A 16075-nucleotide genomic window follows, 5' to 3' on the forward strand; every position below is an offset into this window, starting at 1 on the left:
CCCCCAAAGCATGCCTGTGTTCTTGTCCCAGATGCCAGCTGAGTGGTGAGGGGGTAGGATGTGAGAAGATAAGGGGATTCTTAGAGGAGGTCAGCTATTCCTCGGTTGCTGTGTAGGACACTGTGGCCTCTTGATGTTGGAAGGAGCTGGACTTTCAGAGGACAACTCACAGATGTGGGGACAGAGCTGGTAGGAGGTGGGGTGGTCTTCAAGATAGGCAGGACTGGATGGTGTATTAGGATGTCCTGGACTGGGAACCTGGGGTATGACTTCTAGGTTTCAAGTCTTAGCTCCACCCTTGTTGGCCAAGTGACTTTGCAGTCACATGGCTCCTTAGTTTTCCTGTCATTAAAACACAGCAGTAATACGTGCGAGGCCTATCACTAGGTTTGAGGTGAGGACCAAATGAGATCGTGAAATTGCTGAAGTGCTCTGTTCATTGCTAGGCTGCAAACTATTAATTTTCTTTTTACTTATTTATTTTAAAAAATGAATTATAGTTGATTTACAATATCATGTTAGTTTCAGGTGTACAGCACAGTGATGAAATTATATATATAGGTGGTTAGTGCTTAGTTCGGAGAAGGCAATGGCACCCTACTCCAGTAGTCTTGCCTGGAAAATCCCATGGACGGCAGAGCCTGGTGGGCTGCAGTCCATGGGGTCACAGAGTCGGACACGACTGAAGCGACTTAGCAGCAGCAGCAGCAGTGCTTAGTTGCTCAGTCATGTCCGACTCTTTGTGACCCCATGGACTGTAGCCCTCCAGGCTCGTCTGTCCATAGAATTCTCTAGGCAGGAATACTGGAGTGGGTAGCCATTCCTTTCTCCAGAGGGTCTACCCTACCAGAGTTTGAATCCAGGTCTCCTGCATTGTGGGTGGATTCTTTACCACCCGAACCACCAGGGAAGCCCAAATATTCGGGTGGTAAAGAATTCACCCACAATGCAGGAGACCTGGATTCAAACTCTGGTAGGGTCGGAGAAGGCAATGGCACTCCACTCCAGTACTCTTGCCTGGAAAATCCCATGGACAGAGGAGCCTGGTAGGCTGCAGTCCATGGGGTCACAAAGAGTCAGACACGACTGAGTGACTTCACTTTCACTTTTTACTTTCATGCATTGGAGGAGGAAATGGCAACCCACTCCAGTGTTCTTGCCTGGAGAATCCCAGGAACAAGGGAGCCTGGTGGGCTGCCGTCTATGGGGTCACACAGAGTCGGACACGACTGAAGTGACTTAGCAGTAGCAGCAGTATATACACACACACACACACACACACACACACACATCTTTTTGAGATTCTCTTCCCTTATAGGGTATTACAAAATACTGGGTATATTTCCCTGTGTTCTTTCTTTTTTTTAATGTTGAGGGACAAAAACAATTGTGGCATTATTGCGGATGTGATTACCATTGTACCTGTGGAGAAGTTCTCATTTTCTCATTTAAGGTCATTATTGTTGTTGAGGCTCTGGGTGTTGCGGGACTGGGGACCCAGCCTGAGGGAGCTTTGGCTGACCCTGGGGAACTAGTTAAAACTTACACAGCAACCCAGAGGAGAAAGTACCTATTAATCATTAAGCTGCATGTGGATGTATGCAAGACACTGCTTAGACTTGTAGAGCGAAGAGGATCTCAGGGGGTTGAAGAGCCTTCTCCTGCCCCAAGCTGTCTCTCAGGAGCTCTTAGTTCTGTGAGATCTTCCCTTCCCCATTTCCCCTACAAAGTCAAAGTTCAGCCCTAGAAATTCAGGAAGGTCTGGGCTTCAGGGTACATGGATTTCCTAGACTTAGGTGTTTTTTCATGATCTCTAGGGTGGAGGCCACTATAGTTCTAGTTTCCAGGGTCTAGACCAGTGTGTTAAGTCGCTCAGTCATGTCTGACTCTTTGCGACCCCATGTACTGTAGCCCACCAGGCTCCTCTGTCCATGGGATTCTCCAGGCAAGAATACTGGAGTGGGTTGTCATTCCCTTCTCCAGGGGATCTTCCCTACCCAGGGATCGAACTGGGGTCTCCTGCATTGCAGGTGCCTTCTTTACCTTCTGACATAGCAGGGAAGCCTCTTTCTGGGTCTAACCTAATGTTTTCAGCTGCAACTTGAGACCAGTTTCATTTTCTAATCTTTGTGGGGTTGACTGACAGTCATGGATCCCATTTCTCTTTTTCATATTCTTCTTCAGTTCTTTTTCTCTCTCCTTGACTCTCCTCATGTCCTTCCATCCACACACACTCCAGATACTGCAATCAAACTATTTCTATTTTCACCTGAATAAAAAAATGTTGTTCTGAGAAAGGCCACAGGGCATGATGAAGAAAGCCTGCTTCCTGTCTTCCAGGCTGGAGCAGAGGTCCTCCCGCACCTCTCCACTCAAAGCGGAAACTTCCAAGGCACGTTTCCTTCAGGCCCATACTTTCTTCCATCTCGGTATCTTTTGGGCAGCTTTTTTTGTTTTGATTTTATTGTCTTTCCAGAGTAGGGTGGAAATGGAGGTGGTGAACTCACTCACTGTCTCTATCTCCCCTGATTCATGTGGCCAAATGCTGACTTGTATTATACACCAGACACCGTGTATTGTTATTTAATTCTCCCGACAATCCTGTGAGGTAGGGACTGTCTTTGTTCTATGGATGAGAAAACCTAGTCTCTGAGAGGTCAGAGTCGCACAGCTTGTGAGTGGTGAAGCCGAGAGTCTGACTTGGAGGGTGGTCAGGGCAGGCAGCTAAGGTAGAAAAGACATTGCATTTGGGGTCAGAGGCTTGGGTTTGGATCCTGGCTCCACCACTGACTAATGGGACCTTGGCAAGTCATACCTATTGTGTGTCTCAGCCTCAGCCTTCTCAAGTGCAAAGAATTAATCACAATGCCTGGTTCCCTAGGCAGATGATGGGATTTAAGTAAAGTGATTACTTAACCCAGGGCTGGACTCCGCATTGCTCAGGCAATGTCTACTGTAGCAGAGCAGTATGCACATGAAAGGCTGCCCTGCGGCTGGCCCCCAGCCAGCCCACCTCCTGCTGCCCAGGCCCTTGTGTCATCATTTCCCCTCCTCTTGAGTAAATGGACGCATCAGGTCCTTGCTACATGGGGCTCACAACAGGGCAGATGCCTTTCCTCTGAGTGAGTGAGGGAGGGAGAGTGTGAGCAAGATCACTGTCACAGTCTTTTTGTAACCCTGACGTGTTAGAGCTAAAATTAAGGGCTCAACTTCTAACTGATTGTGCACAGCAAAAGTAATCGGTGTCACTTTTGAGATTAGATTACAAAAAGCCGCTGACTTTCCTCTTGTTCACTCTCTCCCTCTCTTCATCACTCTCTGACTCAGTCACTCAGAGGGGAGGTAGCTCCCATGGAGTAAGCTGGCATCGATGGTGAGGAACTGGTATTCCCAGCCAGTGAGCCCCTGATGCTTGCCAACAGCTCAGGCGTGAGCTGGGAGCAGCCCCTCTCCCAGGGCAGCCTTGGGACAAGGGGAGCCTGGTTGCCATCTTGACCGCAGGCTTGTGGGAGCCGCAGACACCTAGCTAAGTCGCACTCGGGTTTCTGACTCAGAAACCATGAGTTATAAAATGTTTCTTGTTTTAAGTCACTACGTTCTGAGATGACACAGCATGGAAAGCTCTTGAGGGGTGTAGTTTTTCTGGGAGAAGCAGCAGAGACTTCTCAGAGAAGCTGTGTCTGTGCTTGGTTTGGAAGGGCGGACAGGACATAAACTTCAGAAGTGGAGAAAGGTTCTCAGGCAGGGGAACAGCAAGCAGGTGTATTCCAGGAGTGGGAATCTGGTCTGGCAGAAATCACCTGACCTACCTGTGGGCCTAGATGGAGACGTCCTACCTGGGACATGAGTGGGCTCCTCCCTGTCAGGTGCGCTCAGCTCCACTCTCAACTGAACGATCTTGGGTGAACTGAATGAGCTTTTCTAGATCTCAGTTTTCTCCTCTGTGGACTGCAGTTTGAACAAGTGTAAGATCTTCAAGGCACCTTCCTTCCACCATCTCCTCACCCGTACAGCTCAGAGAAGGGACCATGTATAATGCCGTTATTTGGAGATTGACCACACGGGGGCGATGTGATCTCATTTCAACAGCTTCCATATTTAAACTGCTACTCAAAAACAAAACAAAACAAACCTGCTTTTTTGGGTCCATTGATGGGACTCTATAACACCTGCTTCCTGCTTTTTATTGGTAACTTTTTAAAATTGGAAATTTCAGACATGCTCAACATCGTAAATCTGAAAACAGCCTAAGTGTTCTATTCACAGCCTTTCTATGACCCACGTGTGAAGAATGTGCACTGACAATCAGAAACATTGATTTGTTGACTAAAAAAATTAAACTATTAAAAAAAAAAATTAAACTATTGATAAAAAGAAACATTTACAAAGGCATAAATAGGCATAAATGGTTGAAAATAAATCAGATACTTAATAATACCAAAATATGTTAAAACAAATTCCATCTTTTTCAATGTTTCATATATGATTTTTATTATTGTGTCATCAGTGGGTCAACAACATACTTAAAAAAATCACAAGCAAAAGTTATGTAACTTATGCACTCCAAGAGCATTTCATCCAAAGCGTATCATTGTTAATACTTTGGTGTATGTCTACCTTAATTATCTCTCTATTTATTTACCTGAATATGTGTTTTATATGGACACTTTGCTGTTTTTATTTTGCTTTTTATCAGCTAATAATACATTGTGAATATTTTTCCATGTCAATAAATCAACTTTTAAAAATAAAAAATTTCTTTTAGAATAGTTTTAGGTTGATAGAAAAATTACAAAGATAATTGACAGAAAAATTGCAAAGTTTTAGATTGACAGAAAAATTGCAATCTCATACACCCTACTTCTGGTTTCCTGTATTAGTAACATGAAATTAAAAGACACTTACTCTTTGGAAGGAAAGTTATGACCAACCTAGATAGCATATTCAAAAGCAGAGACATTACTTTGCCAACAAAGGTTCGTCTAGTCAAGGCTATGGTTTTTCCTGTGGTCATGTATGGATGTGAGAGTTGGACTGTGAAGAAGGCTGAGCACCGAAGAATTGATGCTTTTGAACTGTGGTGTTGGAGAAGACTCTTGAGAGTCCCTTGGACTGCAAGGAGATCCAACTAGTCCATTGTGAAGGAGATCAGCCCTGGGATTTCTTTGGAAGGAATGATGCTAAAGCTGAAACTCCAGTACTTTGGCCACCTCATGCGAAGAGCTGACTCATTGGAAAAGACCGTGATGCTGGGAGGGATTGGGGGCAGGAGGAGAAGGGGATGACAGAGGATGAGATGTTTGGATGGCATCACTGATTCGATGGACGTGAGTCTGAGTGAACTCCGGGAATTGGTGATGGACAGGGAGGCCTGGCGTGCTGTGATTCATGGGGTTGCAAAGAATCAGACACGACTGAGCAACTGATCTGATCTGAAATTAGTATGATACACTTGTCACAATTGGTAAACTAACTGTGATACATTATTACCTACGATCCATGTTTTATTTAGATTTCTTTAGTTTTTGCCTAATGTCCTTTTATCTCTTCCAGGATACCACAGTACATTTAGCTGTTATGTCTCCTTAGTTTCTCAGAGGTTCCTTGTTTTGGATGACCTTGACAGCTTTAAGGAGTACTGGTGAGATATTTTGTAGTCTGCTCCTGTATTGAAATTTTCTGATGAAGAGACTGGAATTACGGGTTTTAGGAGGAAAGCCAAGAGGTGATGTGCTTTTCACATCACATCAGATCAAAGGTGCACACTATTACCTGATTTCATGCTACTGATGTTGACCTTGACCATGAAATGGTGTTTTTCAGGCTACTCTGTAAAGTTACTGTTTTTACTGCTTCTTTCCAGAAAGCTCTATGTACAGCCCACACTTAAAGAGTGGGGATTATTCTCCCCTTCCTTGAGGGTGGACTATCTACTTAAGTTGTTTGAATTTTTTTTTAAATATATTTTGGCTTCACTGTGTGGCATGTGGGACCTTAGTTCCCCTACCAGGTACTGAGTTTTCAGCATTGCAAGGCAGACTCTTAGCCCTAGGACCACCAAGGAAGTCTTGAATTTTTTTTTAAACAAATAATTATCTTTTATTTATTTTTTACAAAAATTATTTTTAATTTATTATTATTATTTTTTGGCTGCCCTGGGTCTTTGTTGGTTTGCTCAGCTTTTGCTAGTTGCGGCAACAGGGGCTACTCTTCGTTTTGGTGTGAGGGCTTCTTTTTGCAGTGGCTTCTCCTGTTGAGGAGCACAGGCTCTAGGCACAATGACTTAGTAGCTGGAATACACTCAGGCTCAGTATTTGTGGGCACAGGTTTAGTTGCTCCACAGCATGTGGGATCTTCCCAGACCTATTGAACCTATATCGCCTGCATTGGCAGGTGATTCTTATCTCCTGTGCCACTAGGGAAACCCTGAATTTTTAATAAATAAATGTATTACAACCTAAAATAGAAAAAACCCAAATAAACAAGAGACTGCCTTGAATTAGGAGGATTTCATAGAACTCTGCTGTGCTGTGCTGAGTCCCTCAGTTGTGTCCGATTCTTTGTGACCCTATGGACTGCAGCCCACCAGGCGCCTGTGTCCATGGGGATTCTCCAGGCAAGAATACTAGAGTGGGTTGCCATTTCCTTCTCCAGGGGATCTTCCTGACCCAGGAATTGAACTGGGGTCTCCTGCATTGCAGGGGGATTCTTTACCCGGCTGAACTACCATTGAGAGAATCAATTCTTAGGTAGGTTGATAAGACGTCTGGGGTCCCTGAGGAGGAGAAAGTGGTCTGGGGCTCTTGAGGAGGAGGAGAAGACACAATTTTTTTTCTACATTCCTTAGTCTTAGTCATATAAAATATTTTTTTTTTCTTTAAGCCCAGAGTTAAAGATTACACAACAACTCAGTTTAAAGTCTGTACTAAGGATTATATAACAACAATGTATCCTGCTGGAGGACATGTTTCTTTTTCTTGAGAACCTTCTGAATAATCCTGTTACCTTAAAATGTATATTGTGGGGGTGGGTCTGGTAAGACCTTTACAACCTTGAGACATTCTTCTGATTTGCGTAATAACCAACTGAAAAATTATATAACTCTCTTGCTAAGACTAGCAAGAGGGGCACTCTCTGTCCCCTTTCTGATGTCTGTCAGAAGCTTTCTCTGTCCCTTTTTATACTTTAATAAAACTCTGCTGCACAAAAGCTCCTGAGTGATCAAGTCTGGTCCCTGGTCCCGAAGCTAAATCTTCTTTGGAGATCACCAGTCCGACATTGGTCACTGTGAGCTATCACCATGGAAGAGGAGATCACAAGCCAGTCCAGAATTCTTGCCTGGAAAATACCCTGGACAGAGCAGCCTGGAAGTCCATAGTCCATGGAGATATAAAAGTCAGTCACGACCGAATAACTGAGCGCGCACGCACACACACACACACAACTCTAAACAGGAGATGAACCAGTGGCAAAGAAAGCTTCTTTCTTGGTTGTGTGATACATATCTTTCCAAGGACTGGAATTTCTCTCTGGTCCTTACTATTTGAGCCCTTAGGGTTTGAGGCATCCTCTCTGGTCACTTGTGTTACCCCCCTCCCCCACTGTTGGTGACATTATTCCAGCTGAGATCTGTTTCCTCTTTCTAACATCTTCCTCAGTAGCTAGGGAGCAAGTTGATGCCTGGCGTGGGTTGGGAAGTTCAAGCAGAAGTCAGACCTGTTACTATTTTAGTAGTTTCTTTTCTTTGAATGATTAGCACTGTCTTACAAAAGGATTTTGAGAAAGTGCTGTCCCTGGTTTCTAGACACTGGAAAGAGGAAGCCTAGGGACTCATTGTGGCAGTGGGCAGAGGGCAGCCTCCGGGGCAGTGAGCTGGGCAGTTCAGCAGGTAGACTCTGGCTGGGGAGCTGGAACACAAGATTTCTGAACCCGGTTTCATTCAGGCCTGCCTGAGGGACCCTGGATACATCCCAGACTCTTGCCTTGTGGTATCTGTTTTGTCCTTGAGGTGTGGACTCCAGCCCCCAGGCCCGACTGTAGGGAATTAGAGAGGCTTAGCTGCTGCTTCATCGTTCCCCGTCATCAGACAGATCCGTCTCCCCCTCTTCAGCCTCCCCTGATAGTTTCCATCCCCACCTCTCCTCTGGGAATCAGGCTCTGGGGGACTGAGCTTCACTCCTGGGCTGCAGGGAGGGCCGACCTAGGGCCATGCGGACTCAGGAGCAAGTAAAAGCCCCACCTGCCTTCTCTCTGAAACCTTGATCTTGTGTCTTGTCTTTCTCTCTCCCGCTCTTGCTCTCACTCCAGCCCTGCCTCCTGCTGGATTCATTTTTCTGCCAGTCTCCTTGTGCCAGCTTTATTTATTCTGTCTGTGCACCCTGCTTTCTGCCCATATCCTCCACTGCTTTCCCAAAGGGGAGATGTTCTCTCTGTCCCATCTCTTTGCTCCCAGAACCCAGAACTTGGTAAGTGGAGCCAATCCTCTGTGTCTTTCCAGTTCCAGCCTCAAGGAGGGACTGCTATCACCCTCAACTCCCCTGGTTTCTGTCCTTCTGTCCTGAGGGCAATGTCAGCCATCCAGGTGCTGATATATCCACTCCTGACCCCTGGAAGGGTCTTGTGGACCTATCCACATGCCTTCCCTGCTGCAGCTGGAGCCTCTGTTGTTGCCAGGCTGCCCCCTTCACTCCCCCTTCCAGTCTGGCCTTGGGGACACGAGAGGTGGCAATGGCACAGCAGTGACTGAGTTTGTTTTGCTGGGGTTCTCAGGTTACGGTTCCCTCTGGGGCCCTCTGTTCTGGGGGGTGCTTCTGGTCTACCTGGTTACCCTGCTGGGCAACTTGCTGATCATCCTCCTCACCCTGGCCGACGCTGCCCGGCACGTGCCCATGTACTTCTTCCTGCGCCACTTCTCCGGGTTGGAGATACTCTACACCATGACTGTGGTCCCCAGGATGCTGGCCGACCTCCTCTCCTCCTGCCCCACCATCCTGCGAGCCAGCTGCTTTACCCAGATGTATTTCTTCTCACTGTTTGGCATCACTGAATGTGGCCTGTTCACTGCCATGGCCTATGACCGCTATGCTGCCATCTGCCGGCCGCTGCATTATAGCACCCTGCTGAACCCGGGAGCCTGTGTGTGTCTGGTGGGTGCCTGCTACCTCATGGGCATCATCACCAGCACCACTTACTCCATCCTCGTCTTTACTTTGCCCTTCCACGGTACCAACATCATCCATCACTTCCTGTGTGACATCCTTCCTGTGCTGAGTCTGGCCAGCGCCAGCACCTTTTGGGGTGAAGTGGGCAATCTTGTCGTCACCGTAGCCTTTATTCTGACACCCTTCTCACTGATCATAGTGTCCTATGCCTGTATTCTTGTCACCATCCTGGGGGTCGCGACATCCCAGGGACGTCGAAAAGTCTTCTCTACCTGTTCCTCCCACCTATTTGTGGTCATGCTCTTTTTTGGGACGGGGATCGTTGCCTACATGAGGCTGGGGGCAGGCTCCTCCCAGACCAGGGGCCAGATCCTTGCCCTCTTCTACGCGGTTGTCACTCCCATGTTCAACCCTTTCGTCTACACTCTGAGGAACAAGGAGGTCACAGGGGCAATGAGGCAGCTTGTGAAGAAATACCTCTGGAGTCCTTGACCCTCTTCCATTGTTGGAGGGCCTGATCCTTGGAGACTTTCAAGGAAGAGTGAGGAAGAAGCCCCGGCTCTGAGTGGTGTGTTGGGGTCCCTAGCCTGCCCAGCTCGAGTGCAATGTTGCTCAGAGCTTGGCTTCTGCAGCCTGTTCTTTTGGCCCTAATCTGACTTTTTCTTAGGTACAAAGCTGGAGAGACATGCATTGGGTGGAGGCTGAGGAGTGAAGGTGACTGTGCCCATCTCGTGCCATGTTTGAGCACTTTTGGTCTTTCCCGAGGCTTAGGGCCCCCTCCTGGGGCTACGATTTCTGGAGACAGTGCTTTTCTTCCTCTCAGACTCCTCACTGCAAACCTTTCTCTTTCTTGTCAGTTGCCTCTGCTTCTACATGAACGTCTTTACTCCAGGTGGGAGGTCTGACTTGGGTGGAAACAGGGCAGAGAATAGTTTTAATATTTTTGTTATAAAGAAAGCTCATCACCGAAGAATTGATGCTTTTGAACTGTGGTGTTGGAGAAGACTCTTGAGAGTCCCTTGGACTGCAAGGAGATCCAACCAGTTCATCCTAAAGGAAATCAGTCCTGAATATTCACTGGAAGGACTGATGTTGAAGCTGAAACTCCAATACTTTGGCCACCTGATGCGAAGAGCTGACTCATTTGAAAAGACCCTGATGCTGTGAAAAATTGAAGGCGAGAGGAGAAGGGGATGACAGAGGATGAGATGATTGGATGGCATCATTGACTCAACGGACATGAGTTTGAGTAAACTCCGGGAGTTAGTGATGGACAGGGAAGCCTGGCGTGCCGCAGTCCATGGGGCCGCTAAGAGCCGGACACGACTGAGCAACTGAACTGAACTGAACTGAACTGATTGCTGAATAGATGTCATTATACTTGTGTACTTTTATATTCTTCTGATCATAAAGTTCTAGAAATAGAATTTCTAAGTCAAAATATAGGCACATTTTTTGAGTTTTCAAAACTTATTGCCAAATGCCCTCTAAGAGAGTTTTTGTTGTTTTATGGTCCAGTTGAGAGCAGTCGAATTTCCAGGGCAAGGAAATGGACTAAGAGTCAGGATGGAGCTAAATAATATACATGATTCTCATATACTCCAAATCTGGTTACCTGTATTTTTAACATCTTAAATTAGTATGATGTATTTGTCAGAATTAGTGAACCAATACTGATACATTATTATTACCTAAGATTGACACTTTATTCAGATTTCTCTAGTTTTTGCCTAATATACTTTTATCTCTTTCAAGATACCACAGTACATTTAGCTGTTTTGTCTAAGTTTCTGAGAGGTTCCTTGTCTTGGATGACAATTACATCCAATCTATTCTGAGCATGCAGTTCAATAGTCACTTGTTGATCAGTGGTCAGGTGTTTAGTATATACTTTTGCCTATAAGGAGCCTGAGAACTATTTTGCAATAAGATAATTATTTGCTCCAAAGGGCAAGCCTTGGTTCTCAAAACCTGGATTTAGTTCTCAAATGTGGGTTTGCCTCTTGGACTTACCACAGGGTCCAGTGCCACTGCCACGGAGCTTCTTAGGGTCTGCTGAGTAGTTCAGAAGGTCCAAATGGCAGAACTGAGGCCTGGACCAGCTAGAGAGCCTTTTCATGCTCTGATTGTAAGATATCTGCTAAGTAGTTTGAAGCAGCATATCCATATGAATTATGTGTTTTTTCCCCAATCCAAGATCCTCAGGAGGTCTTTTTCTTTTTTTTAAATCATTTATTTATTTTAATTTGGCTGCACTGGGTCTTAGTTGCTGCATGTGGGATCTAGCTCCTTGTCCAGGGATCGAACCCAGGCCCCCTGCATTGGGAGCGCAGAGTCTTAGCCACTGGACCACCAGGGAAGTCCCAGGAGGTCTTTTTCTTACTGTAGAGAGAAAAAGGTAAGGCAGCTTGTGCTTAATATTTGAGGAGATGTCTTGACATTCCCACAGTGGCTTCCCTGGTGGCTCAGACAGTAAAGAATCAGGAAGACCTGGGTTCAGTCCCTGGATTGGGAAGACCCCCTGGAGGAAGAAATGGCAACCCACCCCAGTATTCTTGCCTGAAGAAGTCCCATGGACAGAAGAGACTGGTGGGCTATGCTCCATGGGGTCACAAAGAGTCAGACACGACCAAGGGACTAACACTTGACATCCCCAGACAATCTTCATTGAGTGACACGTCTCTGCATTTGGTGGACTTATCTCCTGCCCTCTGATGTGAATGTATATCTACCATGCCTACCATCTGCTTCTTTCCAGGTGCTGTCAGCATAGTCTCATGAATATAATGGGTCATGTGGTGTCCTATAGGATGGTGGGATGATCAAGATGCCTGGGGATTAAGTGATGGCACACTGCTAGAGTTGGTATAACTCTGAGGCAAGACAAGAAAGGTGAATTTCTATCCCTGCCCAGAGAAAACACACTAAATCTGGATCGAACCAGTGCCAGGGCAGTGAAAACACAGAATCCTAACCACTGGACTGCCAGAGAGCTCCCTTCCTTGTCTGTTCCCATCTTCCTACTTTCTCTAAACTCACATTATCAGAGGGAGAATTAATCCTGTACAGAATAAAAATACGGGCTCTAGTGTTGAAAGCTCAAGTGTGTTATTCTGTAGCTGTGTTACCTAGGGAAAGTTGTTCAACATCTCGGAGTTTTGTTTCCTTATCTTGTGCAACTAGTATAAATACAGTGTCTACTTAGAGGAAGATACCTGTGAAGCTTAAACTTGGAGGTAGATTTACTGTGATGCTTACCATTCACTTGCATGGACTCCTTAAAAGGGCCAGAAAATTCTAGCAATTGTGTTCCTCTGGTCATATATTTTTACAAAAATTGCATAGTGATATATTTTAACTGCAATCTGTTGTAACTTCTTTTCTTAATATTTATTGATTTGGCTGTACCCTGTCTTAGTTGCAGCATGTGGGATCTAGTTCTCTGACCAGAGATTGAACCCGGGTCTGCATTGGAAATGCAGAGTCTTAGCCATTGGACCACCAGGAAAGTTCTGTAACTTCTTCTTTTTTTTTTTTTAAATTTTATTTTATTTAATCTGTTGTGACTTCTGTCTCTCTCCTCTATGACTTCCTCAGCTCAGTTTCCCCTTGTGATGTGTACTGTTGAAATGTCAGTGGATAATTTTAGATCTAAGGCAAAGTTGAGTTGGGGATAGACTGAGTTTGGTAGGATGATAGTGTTTGGATTTATGTTGTTCACAGTTGCTTTTGAGTATAGTTAAGTTATTGGTAGTTGTCCTGATGCAGGAATGACTTCCAGGAATGTGCCTTCTATCCATAGTGTCATATCACTCAGCATTTCAACCCAGAGTGAAGTACCAGATGTTGTGTTATGGTAAAAATGTGTCTGAAGGTGCTTGGCACTGAAAATATACAGGAAATGGAGGAGAAAAAAGATTAGAAATATATGGATAAAGGAGTTAGCATATGGCAAAGAACACTCAAGTCATCACATGTGTAATGTTATAAGCAGGATTTGATTTTCATCCTCTAAGTGAAAAAAGTTCTCTTCTATCAGAAATGTTTTGATAATGCAGGAACATATATAGTTATAAGCCCACCATTTATTTAAAAAATAGGAATGGGGGATTTGATTCAATTCAAATATTTCATTTTGATTGAAATTTGAAGACATGTTTTGAGTGTTTCAATGAAAAAGTAAGAAATCAAAACCAAAAAAAAAAAAAAAAAAAAAAGAAAAAAAAAGAAATCAAAACCACTTTGCATTGATTTGAATGCATACATTTATAAAGGAAGTGAGAGCAAACCTCACTTTATTATGAAAATAATAATAATAAAAATATTTGTATTACATAAATATGAATAAAGATGAATGGTGAAATTATTCTTATATGAGAAGTAAATTATAATAGAAATTTCAAATTGTATTATACTAAAAACAGTTATTCATTATGAGGAACAGATAGATTCGGCATGAAGTATAGGCTCTTGGGGGCTTCCCTTGTGGCTCAGCTGGTAAAGAATCCGCCTGCAATGCAGGAGACTTGGGTTCAATCCCTGGGTTGGGAAGATCCCCTGGAGGAGGGAAAGGCTACCCACTCCAGTATTCTGGCCTGGAGAATTCCATGGACTGTATAGTCCATGGGATCTCGAAGAGTCGGACCTGACTGAGTCACTTTCGCTTTCACTTTCATAGGCTCTTGGAGGCTTCCCAGGTGGCACTAGTGGTAAAGAACCCACCTGCAAATGCAGGAGACATTAGAGACATGGGTTAAATCCCTGGGTCGGGGTGATCCCCTGGAGGAGGGCATGGTAACCCGCTCCAGTATTCATGGGCTTCCCTGGTGGGTCAGAAGGTAAAGAATCTGCCTGCAATGATGGAGACATGGGTATGATCTCTGGGTCGGGAACATCCCCTGGAGGAGGGCATGGCAATCCACTCCAGTATTCTTTTTTTTTTTTTTTTTGTTTTTTTTGTTTTTTTTTTTTTCTAATTTTATTTTATTTTTAAACTTTACATAATTGTATTAGTTTTGTCAAATATCATAATGAATCCGCCACAGGTATACATGTGTTCCCCATCCCGAACCCTCCTCCCTCCTCCCTCCCCATACCATCCCTCTGGGCCGTCCAGTGCACCAGCCCCAAGCATCCAGCATCGTGCATCGAACCTGGACTGGCAACTCGTTTCCTACATGATATTTTACATGTTTCAATGCCATTCTCCCAAATCTTCCCACCCTCTCCCTCTCCCACAGAGTCCATAAGACTGTTCTATACATCAGTGTCTCTTTTGCTGTCTCATATACAGAGTTATTGTTACCATCTTTCTAAATTCCATATACATGCGTTAGTATACTGTATTTATGTTTTTCCTTCTGGCTTACTTCACTCTGTATAATAGGCTCCAGTTTCATCCACCTCATTAGAACTGATTCAAATGTATTCTTTTTAATGGCTGAGTAATACTCCATTGTGTATATGTACCACAGCTTTCTTATCCATTCATCTGCTGATGGACATCTAGGTTGCTTCCATGTCCTGGCTATTATAAACAGTGCTGCGATGAACATTGGGGTACACGTGTCTCTTTCCCTTCTGGTTTCCTCAGTGTGTATGCCTAGCAGTGGGATTGCTGGATCATAAGGCAGTTCTACTTCCAGTTTTTTAAGGAATCTCCACACTGTTCTCCATAGTGGCTGTACTAGGTTGCATTCCCACCAACAGTGTAAGAGGGTTCCCTTTTCTCCACACCCTCTCCAGCATTTATAATTTGTAGACTTTTGGATCGCAGCCATTCTGACTGGTGTGAAATGGTACCTCATAGTGGTTTTGATTTGCATTTCTCTGATAATGAGTGATGTTGAGCATCTTTTCATGTGTTTGTTAGCCATCTGTATGTCTTCTTTGGAGAAATGTCTATTTAGTTCTTTGGCCCATTTTTTGATTGGGTCGTTTATTTTTCTGGTGTTGAGCTGTAGGAGTTGCTTGTATATTTTTGAGATTAGTTGTTTGTCGGTTGCTTCATTTGCTATTATTTTCTCCCATTCTGAAGGCTGTCTTTTCACCTTACTAATAGTTTCCTTTGATGTGCAGAAGCTTTTAAGGTTAATTAGGTCCCATTTGTTTATTTTTGCTTTTATTTCCAGTATTCTGGGAGGTGGGTCATAGAGGATCCTGCTGTGATGTATGTCGGAGAGTGTTTTGCCTATGTTCTCCTCTAGGAGTTTTATAGTTTCTGGTCTTACGTTTAGATCTTTAATCCATTTTGAGTTTATTTTTGTGTATGGTGTTAGAAAGTGGTCCAGTTTCATTCTTTTACAAGTGGTTGACCAGATTTCCCAGCACCACTTGTTAAAGAGATTGTCTTTAATCCATTGTATATTCTTGCCTCCTTTGTCAAAGATAAGGTGTCCATATGTGCGTGGATTTATCTCTGGGCTTTCTATTTTGTTCCATTGATCAATATTTCTGTCTTTGTGCCAGTACCATACTGTCTTGATAACTGTGGCTTTGTAGTAGAGCCTGAAGTCAGGTAGGTTGATTCCTCCAGTTCCATTCTTCTTTCTCAAGATCGCTTTGGCTATTCGAGGTTTTTTGTATTTCCATACAAATTGTGAAATTATTTGTTCTAGCTCTGTGAAGAATACTGTTGGTAGCTTGATAGGGATTGCGTTGAATCTATAAATTGCTTTGGGTAGTATACTCATTTTCACTATATTGATTCTTCCAATCCATGAACATGGTATATTTCTCCATCTATTAGTGTCCTCTTTGATTTCTTTCACCAGTGTTTTATAGTTTTCTATATATAGGTCTTTAGTTTCTTTAGGTAGATATATTCCTAAGTATTTTATTCTTTCTGTTGCAATGGTGAATGGAATTGTTTCCTTAATTTCTCTTTCTGTTTTCTCATTATTAGTGTATAGGAA

General features: G+C 44.2%; 1 protein-coding gene across 1 annotated transcript; it reads left to right on the forward strand.

Moving 5' to 3' along the window:
- The first annotated feature begins 912 nt into the window (after positions 1-912).
- LOC109558419 (olfactory receptor 10P22-like) lies at positions 913-13351 on the forward strand. Its single transcript, XM_070789539.1, has one exon. The coding sequence runs from the start codon at positions 8634-8636 to the stop codon at positions 9651-9653; it is 1020 nt and encodes a 339-aa protein (XP_070645640.1). The 5' UTR covers positions 913-8633; the 3' UTR covers positions 9654-13351.
- Positions 13352-16075: the final 2724 nt, after the last annotated feature.

Source organism: Bos indicus, chromosome 5 (genome assembly GCF_029378745.1).
Source record: "Bos indicus isolate NIAB-ARS_2022 breed Sahiwal x Tharparkar chromosome 5, NIAB-ARS_B.indTharparkar_mat_pri_1.0, whole genome shotgun sequence".
In the NCBI taxonomy this organism is placed as follows: Eukaryota; Metazoa; Chordata; class Mammalia; order Artiodactyla; family Bovidae; genus Bos; species Bos indicus.

Excerpts from the sequence above, each read along its gene's own strand:
- LOC109558419 (XM_070789539.1), top strand. The coding sequence starts at position 8,634 with ATGCCTTCCCTGCTGCAGCTGGAGCCTCTGTTGTTGCCAGGCTGCCCC.